At 42.3% G+C, this 17344-nt stretch overlaps 2 protein-coding genes across 9 annotated transcripts in view; one reads left to right on the plus strand and one right to left on the minus strand.

Moving 5' to 3' along the window:
* dpf3 (D4, zinc and double PHD fingers, family 3) overlaps positions 1-14813 on the plus strand; it is a 32144-nt gene extending 17331 nt beyond the window's left edge. For 2 of the 8 annotated variants that reach the window (XM_013140292.4, XM_010894229.5), the window contains exons 4-12: positions 1102-1235; positions 3546-3638; positions 3746-3821; positions 4594-4638; positions 5614-5766; positions 5935-6063; positions 10340-10452; positions 11151-11232; positions 12036-14813. In XM_013140292.4, the coding sequence (XP_012995746.1) occupies positions 1102-1235; positions 3546-3638; positions 3746-3821; positions 4594-4638; positions 5614-5766; positions 5935-6063; positions 10340-10452; positions 11151-11232; positions 12036-12103 (893 nt within the window). In that variant the 3' untranslated portion in view covers positions 12104-14813. Of the gene's footprint in view, positions 1-1101; positions 1236-3545; positions 3639-3745; positions 3822-4593; positions 4639-5613; positions 5767-5934; positions 6064-8800; positions 10304-10339; positions 10453-11150; positions 11233-12035 lie in introns of those variants that run through there. The other 6 variants (XM_010894230.5, XM_010894232.5, XM_010894233.5 and 3 more) reach the window with 6 other exon arrangements.
* A 1112-nt stretch (positions 14814-15925) lies between these two features.
* rgs6 (regulator of G protein signaling 6) overlaps positions 15926-17344 on the minus strand; it is a 58320-nt gene continuing 56901 nt past the window's right edge. The window contains exon 18 of the mRNA XM_020042639.3: positions 15926-17152. Within this exon, the coding sequence (XP_019898198.1) occupies positions 17102-17152 (51 nt within the window). The 3' untranslated portion in view covers positions 15926-17101. The remainder of the gene's footprint in view (positions 17153-17344) is intronic.

Raw genomic sequence — 17344 nt, forward strand, 5'->3', positions numbered from 1 at the left:
TAATGAGATGGCAGTATACAAACCTTTACCCCATGCTGCCCACCCCAGAATCCAACCCCACAACCCTGACTTTGGGGGCAAAAGGTGTCTGAGCCACTCTGTGCCTTGCTGAGGGTGATCTGGCTAGAGCAGGGGGAGGCAGGTCAAAGGTTAAAGGTTTGAAACCAGACCTCTCCCCTCCTTGTCCTTTCCTTCTCTTCTCATCCTTTTCTCCCCTCCTCTCATCCTTCTCTCCTTCTCCTCTAATCCTCTTCCTTTTCCCTCCTTCCCACAATCCCTCACTCGTCTCATCCCAGCTTTCATCCTTCTCTGCCCTCATCCTTCCTTCTCATCTTTCTCTTTCCTCATCCCTCCTTCTCTCCTGACATCCCTCCTTCTCTCATCCTTCTCTTTCATCCAGCCTTCTCCCTCATCCTTCTGTCCCCTCATCCCCCATTATCTTCTCACCCTTCTCTCCCCTCATCCCTCCTCTTATCATTCTCTCCTCTCATCCCTCCTTCTCCTCCCAGCATTCCGTCACTACATCTCACCATATCCTCTAATTCTTCTCTAATTCACTCACCCTACTAATATCACAGCATATTAGCCCCATGGTTTAAGCAATAAGAACCAGCACAGGGGAGAAGGAAGACATGTCTGCACGCACACGCTCACAGTATGCAATTTCATAGGCTGTCTATGATGATAAGCTGGTAGGGTTTCTCACTGGGGAGAATCAATCAGGTGGCTGTGGTATTGTAACTATGGTAATTGCCCTGTAACTGACAGCTGCTGGCAAACATCAGGCAGCATTAGCCGCACACAGAAAATGCTTAGGTCCCTTGTGGCTTGGCTGAAAGCTAACTGTCTAGTTGGCTAGCTGACAATCAGCTAAATGGCTAATAGGCTAAATGAATATCAGCTGACTGGTTAATAGGCTAACTGAATATCAGCTAACTGGCTAATAGGCTATCTGAATATCAGCTAACTGGCTTATAGGCTATCTGAATATCAGCTAACTGGCTTATAGGCTAACTGAATAGCAGATAATTGAATAGCTGGCTAACTGATTAGCTGCTGAATCACTAACTGGTCCCTACGCCCCTGTCTCCCTCCCTTCAGAGGCAGAGCTGGCTCCTAAAAGGGAGGCCCCCCCTGGAGAGGCCACAGCTCTGGAGGCGCTGCTCAGGGGAGAGGGGCTACTGGAAAAGAAGAAAGACATCAACAAGGAGGATGAGACAATGCTGGAGATACAGGTACATAATAAAGAAAATAGATTTACACACAGGGTGCTGGTCATAAAATTAGAATATTATCAGAAAGTTGATTTATTTCAGTAATTCCATTCAAAAAGTGAAACTTGTTTATTATATTCATTCATTACACACAGACTGATATATTTCAAATGGTTATTTCTTTTAATTGTGATGATTATAACTGACAACTAATGAAAATCCCAAATTCAGTATCTCAGAAAATTAGAATATTACTTAAGACCAATACAAAAAAATGATTTTTAGAAATGTTGGCCAACTGAACGGTATGAACATGAAAAGTATTAGCATGTACAGCACTCAATACTTAGTTGGGGCTCCTTTTGCCTGAATTACTGCAGCAATGCGGCGTGGCATGGAGTCGATCCGTCTGGGGCACTGCTCAGGTGTTACGAGAGCCCAGGTTGCTCAGATAGTGGCCTTCAGCTCTTCTGCATTGTTGGGTCTGGCGTATCGCATCTTCCTCTTCACAATACCCCATAGATTTTCTATAGGGTTAAGGTCAGGCGAGTTTGCTGGCCAATTAAGAACAGGGATACCATGGTCCTTAAACCAGGTACTGGTAGCTTTGGCACTGTGTGCAGGTGCCAAGTCCTGTTGGAAAATGAAATCTGCATCTCCATAAAGTTGGTCAGCAGCAGGAAGCATGAAGTGCTCTACAACTTCCTGGTAGACGGCTGCGTTGACCTTGGACATCAGAAAACACATTGGACCAACACCAGCAGATGACATGGCACCCCAAACCATCACTGACTGTGGAAACTTTACACTGGACTTCAAGCAACGTGGATTCTGTGCCTCTCCTCTCTTACTCCAGACTCAAGGACCTTGATTTCTAAAGGAAATGCAAAATTTTCAACAGAGAACATAACTCAGCAGCAGTCCAGTCCTTTTTGTCTTTAGCCCAGGCGAGACGCTTCTGACGCTGTGTCTTGTTCAAGAGTGGCTTGACACAAGGAATGTGACAGCTGAAACCCATGTCTTGCATACGTCTGTGTGTGTTGGTTCTTGAAGCACTGACTCCAGCTGCAGTCCACTCTTTGTGAATCTCCCCCACATTTTTGAATGGGTTTTGTTTCACAATCCTCTCCAGGGTGCGGTTATCCCTATTGCTTGTACACTTTTTTCTACCACATCTTTTCCTTCCCTTTGCCTCTCTATTAATGTGCTTGGACACAGAGCTCTGTGAACAGCCAGCCTCTTTAGCTATGACCTTTTGTGTCTTGCCCTCCTGGTTCAAGGTGTCAATGGTCGTCTTTTGGACAGCTGTCAAGTCAGCAGTCTTCTCCATGATTTTGTAGCCTACAGAACTAGACTGAGAGACCATTTAAAGGCCTTTGCAGGTGTTTTGGGTTAATTAGCTGATTAGAGTGTGGCACCAGGTGTCTTCAATATTGAACCTTTTCACAATATTCAAATTTTCTGAGAAACTGAATTTGGGGTTTTCATTAGTTGTCAGTTATAATCATTAAAATTTGAAGAAATAAACACTTGAAATATATCAGTCTGTGTGGAATGAATGTATACATTATACATGTTTCACTTTTTGAATGGAATTACGGAAATAAATCAAATTTTATGACCAGCACCTGTAGAAAAGTAGATAGATAGATAGATTTCCTGCCGTCTCTGATGTTATCGTCAGCCTGTCTGTAGTGTGTGATGTCAGGTGATGTTGAAAGCGACATGCTCACTTAAGCTTCTCTGTTGTCTGGACATCAGCTCCTCCACAGCCAGCCTATTACACCCACATGGATGACAACTCTATTGTCTCCATGGCACAAGAAGGCCGAGCGCACATCATTCCAGAGCAGTAGGACCTCACTACCAGCTCTCTGCAGTTTCCATAATGTAGTCGAGTCTGATCGAATGAAAAAGTATAAATGCTGAGATGCATCTTTTGTAATGCAACCATTAGCCAGCTAGCCAAACCAGAAAAGTAATTCTGCAATCAGTGCTGCAACTCTGTTGGTAAAAACAACCAGATTCATTTAATTCAAAACACAATTACTTTTATCTGAAAACATAGAAAATATGTATAGAATGTTTTTCTGAGCTTTACGCTTAGCTTGCAGTTGCCATGGCAACCAGGAAACCCTTGCACACACGCAGTCGGCCATACCCATGAGCACACTCACAACAACTGGGCAATATTGGCATAGCACAGGCTGTATCGTAACTCTAAAATCACAACTCTCACCATGGAAACACAGAGGACTTCCAGAAACGCTTATGTAAAATGTCAACCTCATCACCTCTCTTCCCCCTGCCTCCTCCGTCCGTCCTCTGTAGAGGGTTTTGGAGGCTGACGAGAATGGGGAAGGTTTCCAAGACGATGAGGACTTTGAAGTGGACACTCCGAAGAGAAAGCACAGGAAAGGAAGGGTGAGTGCAAACCAAGACAAACAAAAGTAATTGAGTTTTGGAAAGAGAGTATAAAAATTAAGAAAATGGAGGGTTTTATTTTGCTAATGCTACTGTTCTCGCTTCAGCAGGTCCGAACGTCTGGCCGCAGGAGAACAGAGGCTGTCTCCAACGATGATGTGGATAAACCTTACGTCTGTGACAGTAAGTAACAAAACAACAACTTGAGTTGCTCGTTAATAGAAGTTCTCCAGCCTCTCCATTGTTTTAGCCCTGAACTAGCACACCTTGTTCACCAATAAAGAGCCTGAGATTAGTAGAAGTAGCTTGCTAAAGAAAAGTTCAAATACGTGCAGTGCCCTGGGGAGACTATTTAAAATCACAGACGTTATAAATATTCAGTGTGTATAGTGTTCTCCTACCCATAACAGTATTAGAATGTTGACAGAATCTGCCCTCTTATCTTAACATTCCTGCTACATTTAAACATTGAGTAAAAAATTGCTTATATTCTGAATCTCATGTTTGACAGTGAAAAAAATAAATACTATATATATATATATATATATATATATATATATATATATATATTTCTCCTTTTAAATTCTCACCATTCTGTAGTATTTGACTTATCTCAAAGCAAAGGAATATCTGTATCTGGGCATGGTCAGCTCCAAAATTACTGATCAGTAATCCATTTACTTTCCTTGGGTGGAGAGCAGTCGTTAGCCCCCTAGACTGTAGAGCATGGATAAAACTGAGAATGTGGATCGTTCTGCTAGCTAGCATGCTGGACATTAGCCTAGCATGCTTCTTCTACCTATAGGATTACATTGGGAAAATTGGGTTAGCCTAGCATGCTACTTTTACTTTAAGAATTACAGTGAAGGAATGGGTTCTTCTTTAATGGGATGCAATGAAACTCACTCTTCTTATTGTTTCTTTCATTTGCTTTTGTCTCCTCTGTTCCTTCCAGACCGAAACAAACAAAAGCATAACTCAAAAACTGCCTCAGACTCAGGTATCTGGATTTGTCGCCATATTTGCGCTGAAATTTTGTTTGGCTTCTCTAACGACAAGATCAGGGGCTACTGGCGCCTGGCTGATTTGACCTAGCCTGGGTCGTGTTCAGATGGGTACAACATTCTCCGAATGTCCCAATAAGAAAAATATCATTTTTATCTAATTATCAATTGTGGGATTTTGTCAGTTCTATACATCTGATTGCCATGTTGCACCCTTCTGAGCATGATCGTTGTTGCTTTCCTTTTTCTGCTTTGGCTAACGATAGAATTGGCTACAGCAGAAATCCGTCTGGCGAGCCAAGCTTGAGCTAAAACAATTTTAAGCCGTCTATTGCCATTTCACAGTGTAGTTGCAGATGCGTTGATTCTTGATCGTGAGATCAAAGCAAGCTTGCATGGCACTAACCCTCTCCTGCAGTTTGGGCTGGATTCTCCCTGTATTGCTGGGTGACAAGAGTCTTTTGAGCATTAGCTAAGATGATGCATGTGCCTGTAGCAACGTGACAATGCTGTCACTGAAGCGTCAAGGTTATCACACCACCAACTAACTGGCTGTCACTGCAAAGTTACCGATCAAAGACTCCAAATAAAACCACAGTGTCACTTTTCCTACCCACGCTGTTTTGTTGCAGTACCTGTCTGAATGTCTTTGAACATTCGTTAGTATATGTGAACACATGCTACTGAACGACTAGTGATATTCCGGTCCATTTTAGGTCCTAGTTGTTATTGGTTATACCAAAAGCCCACATGGTTTTAGGAAGAAACATCCCTCGTTGTCAAGACAATAAATTCCGTATTAAAGGTTGGCCCTGAGAGCTTGTGTTTTCGTAGTTGTGTTTTGAAAAGGGACAATGCAAAGGACAGGTTTCTCATTAGACAAGGTCCGTCAGAACGTCCTTGTTACCCTCCATTTCAAAACCCGCTCCCCTGTGCTAACGGCCTGTTTCCAATGGTTCTGTGTCCTACAGTCTGTGGGAAGCGCTATAAGAACCGCCCGGGCCTGAGCTATCATTACGCCCACACACACCTGGCGGAGGAGGAGGGGGAGGAGGAGAGGGAGGAGGAGATCGCGCCGTCCCCACCTCCACAGCGACCAGACCCTGACCCTGACAACCACAAACGTACGTGGCTACCTACAGTCAGACCTTAGTTAAAACGATGCTATCAGTGTATCTGCCTGCTGTCCAAAGACAGACATACAGACAGAGGGATAGATGGCGCAGCGAGACTGAGGGACATCGACAGGTGGCGTTTATTAAGTCGTGGATCACGTGTGTTTAATTTTATAGCTCAGAGGGCGGCGGATGGCTCAATCATTCCCAACGACTACTGTGACTTCTGCCTGGGAGACTCTGACGCGAACAGGAAGACAGGGCATGCTGAGGAGCTGGTGTCTTGCTCTGACTGCGGACGCTCTGGTGAGTAATGGAGTGTACACTGAGTTTAACTGCCGTTACTCTGTCCTCCTGTCTGCAGCGCTGTAAACACACAGGAAATCCAAGCAGTGGTCAGGTTCACACCACGTTTTAGAGTAGGGTTGAGTGATGACTGTTGTGGACGAACTGGAGCTTTGTGTCCTTTGGAAGGAACGCTCTTTGGGTGCTGAAATCGTTTTTTTCAGATTCCCAGTCCACTGACAATAGTCCCCACTCAACTCTGTTGAACTTATCTCAGCTTGCCCTAGCGGTGTTGTTCAAAACTAGATAAGCATGAATGTGCCTCTCTTTAAACATGAACTCTTAAAATATATATATTCAGTAAGTTGTTAGTATACTAGTATAAATATGTTTTCTATAAACTAGTTTTAAACGCTGCTCGTGACTGTTTAGAAAACATTCTCAGTTTTCATTTGATTCCACTCATTTCATCTTTGGTTTTCTTCACTTGTTTTTGTGCCTTAATGAGTTTCTCTGTTATACTCTGACTATCTGCCTAGTTCTCGGCTGTCTTCCTAGATTCTAGAGGTTATAGATTCTGTCTGCCTAGGCCTAGATATACACTAGGGCTAGGCATCTAGGCTGTATCTGCTTAGCTTTAGACAGATTCTAGAGGTTATAGGTTCTGTCTGCCATGCTTCTTCTGCAGGACTGCTGTGCAGAAGAAATGCCGTCCCGCGCAGACCAGCAACTTCACTGAGTTTGCTCTACTAGTTGGCAGTGTAGAAAAGATAGGTGTAATTAATCTAATTAACATAATGTCAGAACCTGATATCACAAACAATAATAACCAATTTAAATGTACAAGATAGGTATGTGTTTTTGTTACAGGCAGAACAAGAATGCATCATTTTAACAGTGTTAGTTCTGGCCAAAGCAAAATGCACAACTTAATTTACTTAAAACATTTGTTAAGCCACACAACTCAGTGTTTTACTGGAAAAATGTAAGTTCCATGGTAGCCCTATAACATTTGAGAACGTACCAGTCCTGATGAAACAACTGTGAAAAGATTTCTCCCTCTGTATCTTGCATCAACTAAGCAAGAACCTCCAGTGTTTGGTAGTTTGTATCCATGTAGAGGTGATTTTTTTATTCTTTCCTGACCTGTAGTTGTAAGCCCTCCTTTTATCACTGTGTTGCGTAAACTTGACCTTAAATTTAATTTAGATCGTAATGTACATTTAGCATTGTTTATTCTCTGTATGGAAATTCATAATTTTAGTGGTTTATTTTATAAAGTGGTGGGCAAAGTACAAAATCATGAATAATGTCAGGCTTGGATATAAAAATGGTTAATTGAACGTTGAACACCACATAAAGGCTACTTTAGGCTACATCATTTAAATCAAATTTATTCTGGTGTGAAAATGCAACAGGATTTGCCCTACTGGTTTAGTTTTTAGGGCACTTTTAAGGGCCTAGATTATTATCAACTAGCCCGGCTACTGTCTGGAAGTGGGTTTAGCCCCTGAGTTCACTGAAACTGCAAATTCACACACCATTTACATTGGTGGTCACAGGCTCTATATCCCTAGCTCTAGACAGATTATGGTGGTTATATGTTCTATCTGCCCAGCTCTAGACCAATTACGGTGACCTAAAGTAGACTGTGTTTTCACATTCCACCATTCAACAATGTGTACCAAAAATATGCTATTTCCATTTTACTGTTTTAGTCATATAGCAGACACTCTTATCCAGAGATGTATCTTAAAGTAGCCATGAGAGACAATGCCAGTACTCAGTAAGATTAGTTCTACCACCTGTGATAATGCTGGTTTTCAAAATTTATTCTGTATTCTTTTCCCCCTCATTTGTCGTTTTCTGGACAAAATCTGCTTACTGTTGAATTTCTAACTGAACATGGGACTAGTGTTTGGTGGGTGATGGTTTGGACCATGTTAGATTGGCTTGCTCTAAATTATGACTGTGTGTGTGAGTTTGTTGGATTGGCTTGGATCATTATTGCTTCCCCAAATATTACCAAAATGGTTAGCTTCTAAACTGTAACGGTACAACGTAAAAGTGCTCAAAAAACAGATTACCTGTACCTGCTCAGTGTGTGTGCGTGTGTGTGTGCGTGTGTGTGTGCGTGTGTGTGTGTGTGTGTGTGTGTGTGTGTGTGTGTGTTTGGCGTGCATGCATATGTGCGTTGTAGGGAGAGTGGGGAGTATGGGTGAGTCTGTTTCTTGCTAGGTTTCCTTAAACCATGTGATCAGCATTGTATTGTCAATGAGATATCAATGAGCCTTATTTGGAAATTGTGTCAGTGAGTGAATTGGGTCGGCTGCTCTTTACCTTGGAGTGTGCTTCTCACTGTAAACGTGTCATCATATTCATCAACAAAATCTATTTGTAACTGCACAGTAGAAGACTGGTTTTTCACATGCATTAACTTTTTTGTTTCGCGCATTTCCTCATGAAGCATTCTGGCATGTTTGTTATTCATTGTTGTTAATCAGAGGCGCCCAGATCGTCTTCACCCATCATTTCATCAATTCAGGAGTGCTCTCTGCTAATTCCAACACATACTAGCTCAGGAGGGTGTTTTATTTTTGGTGATTTTTGCTTCTTGTCACTAGTGGTAAATGACATGGTTTCTGTGACAGGTTTAGAGAAGGCTGACAAATTGAGTGTCTCCCATGGCCCTGTATGAAGGGCTTTAAGCTGACAGTGTTGTCTGATTGTTGCTTTGCTGCTGATATATTCACGCTAGCTGGCGAAGTCCTGGGAGGAGTGAAGGATGAAGGGAGAAGGAGGACAAAAAAGAAGGCAAGCGTTCTCGAAGAGTTGTTCGGCGACACTTCGGAAAGTGAGGCTTCGACCTTTTATGGCTTCGAGGACGGCGAGCTGGAGGACATTTTGTTTTCCGACGAAGAAGACAATCTGAGCTGACAGAACTCTTCTTGAGAAGCTGAATTATTTTCATTGACAAGTGCTGGTTCCGTTTGTTATGTCCATTTGAATTTTTGTTAATTGTTTTGGGGAATGTTTTCTTTCTTCAAAACATAAGCTGTTTAAGAACAAACATTGACTTAAAAGAATGCATTGCTGTTTCAATGGCTTTTCTCCGAGTTTTCTCAGAGAGCTTTCTTATTTTCCCTGTGAAGGAGAAAGGGCAGTGCTGTTCTGTATAACAAACACTTTGACACATGGTTTTCATAATTTAATAAAGCCTAAATTGTTGAAGGATTGACTGTACGGGAATGAACTAAAGCCAAATATAGACTATATACCCCTTGGCCATAATACGGTAAACTGGACTATTTAGGGTGGGAAGGAGGGATGGGCCCGGATTCTGATGTGCTCCATTGGCCAGAGAGGACAGGTAGCCAAGAGGTAAGAGCCAATTGGCATCTCCTTGTCCCCATCTGTAGGGACCACAGGAATGGTCTGGTGTAGGAACACATGGAAAGAAGGTGATTGCTGTGGCAGGCGTTGTTTCACTCTCTAAGGTGGATCCCTTATGTACCCGAATACCCTAGACAACCACACATTCACTCTGGCTCTTGACAGGATGTACTGTTTTGTCTGGCAATTTACGCATCAAAAAGTCCACGCCATTCATTTCTCATTCAACTGCCCTTGCGTTAATGCATCGTCCCATTCCTGATTCCCTTTCCCCACAGTGTTTATTTACCTCCATTAACTTCCCCCAGCACAGAGTTGTTGTTGGCTTTCTGTCTAATTGGGTTCAGCAAAACACTGAGTTAGATGAACAGAAAGAGAACGGGGGAGAGGATGGGGGGCAGAAAGAGTCCTGTGGCTGGCTGTGTGCCCAGGTCAGTAAATGCCTCAGCCAGAACCTTTTTGTTTCTGATCGATGAGATGAGTGCTCAGGTCTCGTCTATGGCTCGTTGATATCCCATTGACACTCTGATGGGAACTCACTTGTGGTGTAATGAACTGGTAATATTTGTTATTGTCCAAACAGGTCATGTTTGTTATCCTCAGCATCTCAGATACCAGCCTGCTGTACTCCAGGGCTGAACTAGGTTGTATCTAATGTCTGCATTTCACCAGTGTCCCTCATACTCTTGTGTGACTTTAGCCAGGACCTTTCCGGGTCTTCCGAATGACCCAATGGGGCCCGCTAACAACAGCCGGATGCTGCTTTGTTTTTTGCAATGCTCATCTAACGTCTTGACTTCTTCACTGTTGATCCAGTTTATAGAACAGGGAGAAGCGGTTGTGTGTCGATGTTGTTGATTTGCCGTGTGAATGACGTGCCCTCCCTCCCTCCCTCCCTCTGAAGGCCACCCCACCTGCCTGCAGTTCACAGACAACATGATGACGGCAGTGAAGACCTACCAGTGGCAGTGCATCGAGTGCAAGTCCTGCAGCCTGTGTGGCACCTCTGAGAATGACGTGAGTTCCCCAGATGAGCCTGTCCCAGACCTGGGCTTGGGTTAACGTGCAGTGTCTGAATGTAGGAGTGCTGATTTTAGATCAGAATAATGATTTATAATAGGATATTGTTTATATGGGACTGGGATATATAGGGGTAGAAGCCCGTGGGTTTAATCTCACCACTCAGAGACTCTCTAACATCGGGTCCAGAAGGTTCCTTTAGAGCAAGACTCTTGTTAACTCCCAGGTTAATTCTGCTTTTGAATGCTTTGACGAGTCTGGTTGGCACCCACAACTGCCTAGGCTTTAGATTGGTGACCAACCATTGTTCTGAGAGTAGCATCAACCAATCAGTTCGTCTGTCACATATGCGTTTTACAGCAGGTGTAACATTGCAGGGAAATGAACTGAACTAGATAAAGCAGCATGCGTATTGATAATCAGCATTGTCTAAGTTGCATCATGTCAGTGATGTAACATCATGTCAGTAGTGTCATGTCAGTGATGTGACATCATGTCAGTAGTGTAATGTCAGTGATGTGATATTGTGTCGGTAATATGTCAGTGATTTGAAATTGTGTAAGTAGTGTCATGTCAGTGACTTGATATTGTGTCAGTACTACCATGTCAGTGATGTTATGTGGTGTACGTAGTCTTTGGCTCAGTGGGCCTGGTCTTGAGAAGGGTGTTAACTTGGTGCGTTGGTTCGTCGGCAGGACCAGCTTTTGTTCTGTGATGACTGTGACAGGGGCTACCACATGTACTGCCTGAAGCCTCCCATGACCGACCCTCCAGAAGGTAAGGACTACAAAACACTACCAGCTTAAGGCTCCATTCAGTCTGTACTGCTGAGGAGTTACAGACTGTGCAATGGACATGTAAAGGTCATTTCCAGTTGAGCTGGCAAGTATGCAGAGTACCAGGAATGCATTCTCAGCTAACACGGGTGCATTGCCTTTGAGCTTTGGTGACATGGATTAAATAGATCCCTTCACATCTACTATCAACGTATTACATAAAGAGATAAAGGGAGTTTCTGACCCAGCCGTCGGTAGGTAAGAAGACTATTGTGTAGTCTGTCTATATCTGTCTCAACTCAGAGGTTTTCTTTTCTTTTTGATTGCTATTTGCCTTCACCTGATCTAAATCAGTCCCTGATAAAAGCATGAGAATGAAAACCGTCAGTACTCCTGGTCTACGGGCCTGAGTACTTAACAAATAGACCAGAACCACTGGTCTATATGTTAAGTAGTGTGAGGTGCTACTGGAGTAAATACGTACCACAGACCACTCATTATAGCTCAGTGACATTATACAGGGGAGACTTGGAAGTGAAGCTTGTGATGCTGCACAGAGTATTGAAGTTGGATATATTACACAGAGGTACAACACACTGCTCAGAACTCTCAAACTAATACACATCCAAAAGAGGAACTTAGAATTCACAACGAGTGAATGTCAAATGTTTTGACTAACCTTTGTCTCTTTCTCACTCTCTCTGTCTCCCTTCCACTCTTCCACCAACCCCGCCCCCTTCTCTCCCTCCCTCTCTTTTTCTCTCTGTCTCTGCTCTCTCTCTCCTTTCTCTCGTCTCTCTGTAGGGAGTTGGAGTTGTCATCTGTGTCTGGATCTGTTGAAGGACAAGGCATCAGCCTACGAAGAGCCATAGTGACACACACAGAAACACAATGAATTCAGAGACTCATGCCGCATTTAGGTCTCACCTCATTCATTTTCTCTATTTCCTGTGCGCAGAGAAAGTACTTTTCCTCTGAAATGAAAATGCGTTCCCTAAAGATGGACCACTGCTCAATGCAAACAGTCCTCTTCCTAAAAACGTCTTATCTGCAATTATTTCTCTACCTCACTACTCAAAATCCTACCACATAGCAGATACACAAATCAGGGCTTACATGCAATGCCTTCTAGATTGCTAAAGATATAAAACAGCAGATCTACCGCATGGACATTTTGTAGCATTATCTTGATTCCGGTTGTTGAATAGGTACAGACATATCTGCGGTAAATCATTAATTCAAAAGATTAGATCTGTTTTTAGTTTGCTCTAAGGAGAGAAAAACAAGTTAACGTTTTCTCTCTCAACCCAGTGACATTTTACCTACTCAACATTTGGAAACACTGTAACCAGCAATGTTGTCAGCGTTTGCTTGTGGAAAATGAATGGACGTTTTTCTTTCCAAACCAGAATCTTGGAAAGTGGAGGCAGAACTAGTCAGTAATTCCTAAAAGGCAAAGCCTTTCAACCTGTGTCATCGTAGCTACACAACAAAGGTCAGGAGCATTTGAACCAAAGGGTGTGTCCATGTGTCATCTTTCTCTACAAATGTCGCGGCGTTAGATTGGTGGACTCTGACGCTAATCATGTGTGTTGATTCCATATCTGTTATACTAGCCATTTTGCTGTCAAATCTGTGAACAGAGGTGATCAATCTGAAGTTTGAAGGAAGGAGACACTTGGGGCCACGAAAGAAGCAAAAAAAAAAAAAAACAACAGCATCTTTGTCTTGCTGTTGATTTTTCACAGCTATGATACCGTCTCTACAGCTTAGGTCAGAAATACCTCTGGTACCAGACAAATATATTGTGTCCATTTGACTGTTTGTTGAGATTCCAGTTTTCCAGCTCCCCTGTGTTTACATTTCACAGTGAAGCTACTTTCTGTAACACCAAGACAAAAAACGTTGAAAACAGATCCTCGGCGGTCAAGCACATTTCTATTTATGTATAATGTTAAAGGGACTGAGGGGTCATTGAAGACATTATTTATTTTTAATTGGATCTTGTGATGTATTTAGTCCCTGTTTATCTGCTCTATCTGTGGTTACTAGGATACTAATGGTACTCGAGACAACGGTTGTGTACAGAAACACTAAACACGTGTTCATTTTAAACTGGTCTTATTTATACCTTTCTCGTTTTAGTCACTCTGGATGGACGCTTTGTAAGAATAAGCAAGGCCACGTGCTCTAAATCAGATGTCTCTTAATAAGCCATGCCACATCATAGGATGTCGGGCCACACAAGAGAGCTTCGATGTGTTGTTTGGTGACCTTTAGTTGAAATGTAGGTTGATGTCGAAAACATTGGACTTCATAGGACAGCATAGAGCACGCACAGAGAACATTATTGAATCCGCTTACACATACAGGGCCAGCTACACAAACTACATACCTCGTTATCTCGGCAACACATTTCAGGCGGACCTTGAATGGTACTTAGCTGTCATCCTACTGATGGTTAAGGACACCACATATTCTAAATTTGTGATGTATCAGTTTTTGTACATTTGTATTTTATGTATCAGTAAATGTCAACATGTTTTATAAGCTTTCCGTCAAGTTTGTATAGCATCCTAAACTTTTAATGTAAAACAAAGTAATGATTATGTAATGATTCAAGCTTTTCCATGTGAACTTAATGGCAATAGATTTGCACTGAACACAGGTCTGATCGATACATAATGGTCTGGTTTTCCGTACATTTGAAAAGCCCAGAAAAAGATTACCATAGTCAGAAGAAGTCCTGAAGAGTTTTTAGCGATGATAAAAAAAAAAGCAAAAGTTATTTAGTGTATTTGACTGGAAATGTCTTACAGAAGTGTATTTCCCTAACCTTTTTGTTTTTAATAGTGTTTCTTCACAGACAATCATGAAGCATTAGACAAGTGTGATGTCCAAAACGGCACCCTATTCCCTTTATAATGAACTACTTTGAATAAAGGTCTATGGGCCCTGGTCAAAAGTAGTGCTCAACCGACTAGGGTTTGAATCCTACATACAAATTAGCCCAAGGCGTCCAACAAGTGGTGCAAGTGGTCAGCGCTGCCAGGATTGAGGGGTTAATAAAAAATGTCTTCCTTGTCTCGTCGCGCTGTTTTGGCCCCCTTGTGTAGAGGTAGAAAGCCGGGGAATGCTGTAAGGATTCCTTCATGGTTGAGCGAGCAGTTCGATAAGATCCAGAACGACATTGGATATGATTTGGGAGACACATACATACTTCCTAATCCACTGTTCTGAGTGCTGTGATGAAGCAAGGCCTTAATCATGGATTGGCTATCATGACTGTTGTGGGAGTACAGGTATAAGTAGAAAACAAGGTAGTGTACTATACAAGGAATAAGGTGCCATTTGAAGATGCACCCATGATGTGAACAACATTTTAATGGTTTCCTTATTATTGGCCCTCATGTTGGCACCTCTTCATCATGTCTTCCTGTGTATCACTATCCCAGCTTCCAACTCTGAGAAAGTATTGGAGACCATCAATTATGCATGGATATAATTTTGTGTCGCTTTTCGGGTACTTTGTTAAGTTTCTATGTGAGTATTTTGTGTTAAAATAAACATTTTCCTCAAGTCTTTTCGTTTTTCCTTAACAAATAAATTTGCGCCTGTTTTCATTATGATGAGTTTATTTTCTTATTTTAGTGAATGCACATATTTTTAAGGCTCTGGTTAAAAGCATCTGCTAAATGACTTCTAATGGGTATACACTGCTGATTGCAAATTTTTACAGAATTTGATCAAAATGTACCAGCTGCCCCCCCCCCCCCCCCAACGCTTCAAGGCGTTCCACGAACTCAGAATTTATTTATTGAACCCTTGTCACCGTGGTCATTAAATCCACGAATTCTAGAGCACATTTTGCAGAAGAGAGCCTCCGAAACGTGAGGCAAAAACAAATGCAGTATGCAAAGTCTCTCGTGCTGAGGTTGGATGCAGTTCTAACACTTGGTTGTCACTGACTGTCCCAACAGCAGGCGAGGACCACCATTTACCGGTGAGTACTACTAACGTATGAGATCGTCTAGCTACTAGGGCTAGCTCTATAATGTGTGGTGTTTTTATGTAAATATTGGTCTAGCTAGCTAACTGTGTGTATGACGGATCGGAATCATAACTAAGCTTAAGAAACGTGAATATTTATAACATTATCCCCACGCTCATTCCATTCGGCTAGTGCGTTTAGGAGAGATTCTGGCTTTAAAGTTCTATTCGACACGTAACCGCTTATAGACGTTACCTCAGCAGTTCATTTCTATGAGGGGTTTACCATATAAATAGCTGACCAGATGCTTTGTGTGTGCAATGTGGCTGCAGTTTTATCTGAGCGCAATGCAGGTGATAAAGGCAATGCAACAGCGTTTGCAGGCAAATTCTGAAAAAAATACCATTATATCAAGAGCACGGTAAGGCTGTCCCGCCCTATTTGAAATGTATTCACATCAGTTTCCCTTTGTGATTGGTCACAAGAACAGCGAGCAAAAGGTGAGCTGCTGACTGGATGGTCTAATCTCAACCTGTAGATGGCAGCACGTCTATAGCCAATTTCCTGGGTTCCACACGTTCGCCGCGTGCGACATTTAAAGGTGGTTTCCGATTGGGCCACGCACGTTGCGTTTACGCTGAACATTGTATACGAAAATCGCCTGTTGTCCAAACTAAGCATAAATGAAAATGGTCATTGTCTGTATTTTTGTCATTGTGATTTCGCTCTTTAATATCATTACATCTTTTACATTCACAGTGTAAAATATTCATATGTACTGTACAACGGTCACACTGGGCCCTGACAGGGGAACTCGAATGGAATGTTGGGGACACTATCCTCTATTTTGTGCACTACATTTGACCTATTGTGGTCTAAAGTAGTGCCCTATATAGAATATATAGAATGTCATTTGGGAGCCACACCTTGGAATGTTCTTAAAGGCTGTGTTCCTTAATTGAGCTTTAAGAAAAATTATTAAATCAGGATAACTTTTATTCAAATCAAGGTGAAAAAACTCAATAACAATGATCATAACAGATTTTCAGAACATTTTCATTCCAGATTTTCAGAACATTTTCATTCCTCATCCCGTTCAGGGCTATGGTAATCCGGTGAATGAAAGACGAGGTCGGTACATGTTCTAAATTAGTCAAGGATTTAACAATTTTCATGTTTATATAATTTCTTTTTTTTTTTAATAATTGATATAATATGATATACTGTTATAACGATACTAGAAAGAAGAATTCTGACATTCCATTTGGTTCTAGAACCTAAGAGAGCGAGAGAGTAGAGGGCAAAGTTTATTTGTGGATAAACCACGCCAAGTGTGTCCAGAATGTCTCCCATTTCCCTATAGAGCGCACTTCTTTTGACTAGGCCCGACACATAATCTGTTTTTGGTATCCTACTAGCACACTATTCCCTTTATAATGCACTCATCTTTTAAAAATGTTTTATGCTTCATTAAATAGAGACGGGAAAGAGCTGTGATTCTGACCCACACTGAGTCAGTACATAGATTACGGGACCTTGGACCTGGCCTCCATAACGAACTACTTTTGACCCATTGGTGTCTGGTCCGAAGTAGTGCCTTATAAAAGGATTACAGAGTGCATCTGTGTAGGGAATAGGACGCTGTTTGGAACTCAACAGAGAACCACACTGTCATATCCGTGTCATATCTAAGTGATTTATTGCATGCTGTTTGTCCTCTGCTGGATCTCAGGAAACTGATCTGCAGTCAGTCGCGTGGTCATTGTGTTCAGGACAGGCCTCTGCTGGGCCTCTAATCCTCCAACCCCAGGCTCTCTGGGTCAGCCTCTCCGAACTGGCACCTCTGGGCATGGCTGTTATACTCAAGCCCCTGGTCTTGTCAGGATGACTGCATCAGGCCCGTCAGCCGCTTGCCTGTCAGTGACTTGCCCTGTCGAAACAGAAGATTACTTTTTTTAAATTTAGGTTAAGGATTTGTTCGCAGTGTATACAGAGTATGCACGACTGAATGTGTGTATGACACGAGAGAGACAGACAGAGAGAGAGAGAGAGACAAACAAACAGTATGGAGAGCCAGACAGATAGAGGAATGTGAAAGAGGACAAGAGAGACCAACGCTAAT

Source organism: Esox lucius, chromosome 23 (assembly GCF_011004845.1).
Source record: "Esox lucius isolate fEsoLuc1 chromosome 23, fEsoLuc1.pri, whole genome shotgun sequence".
Lineage (NCBI taxonomy): Eukaryota > Metazoa > Chordata > Actinopteri > Esociformes > Esocidae > Esox > Esox lucius.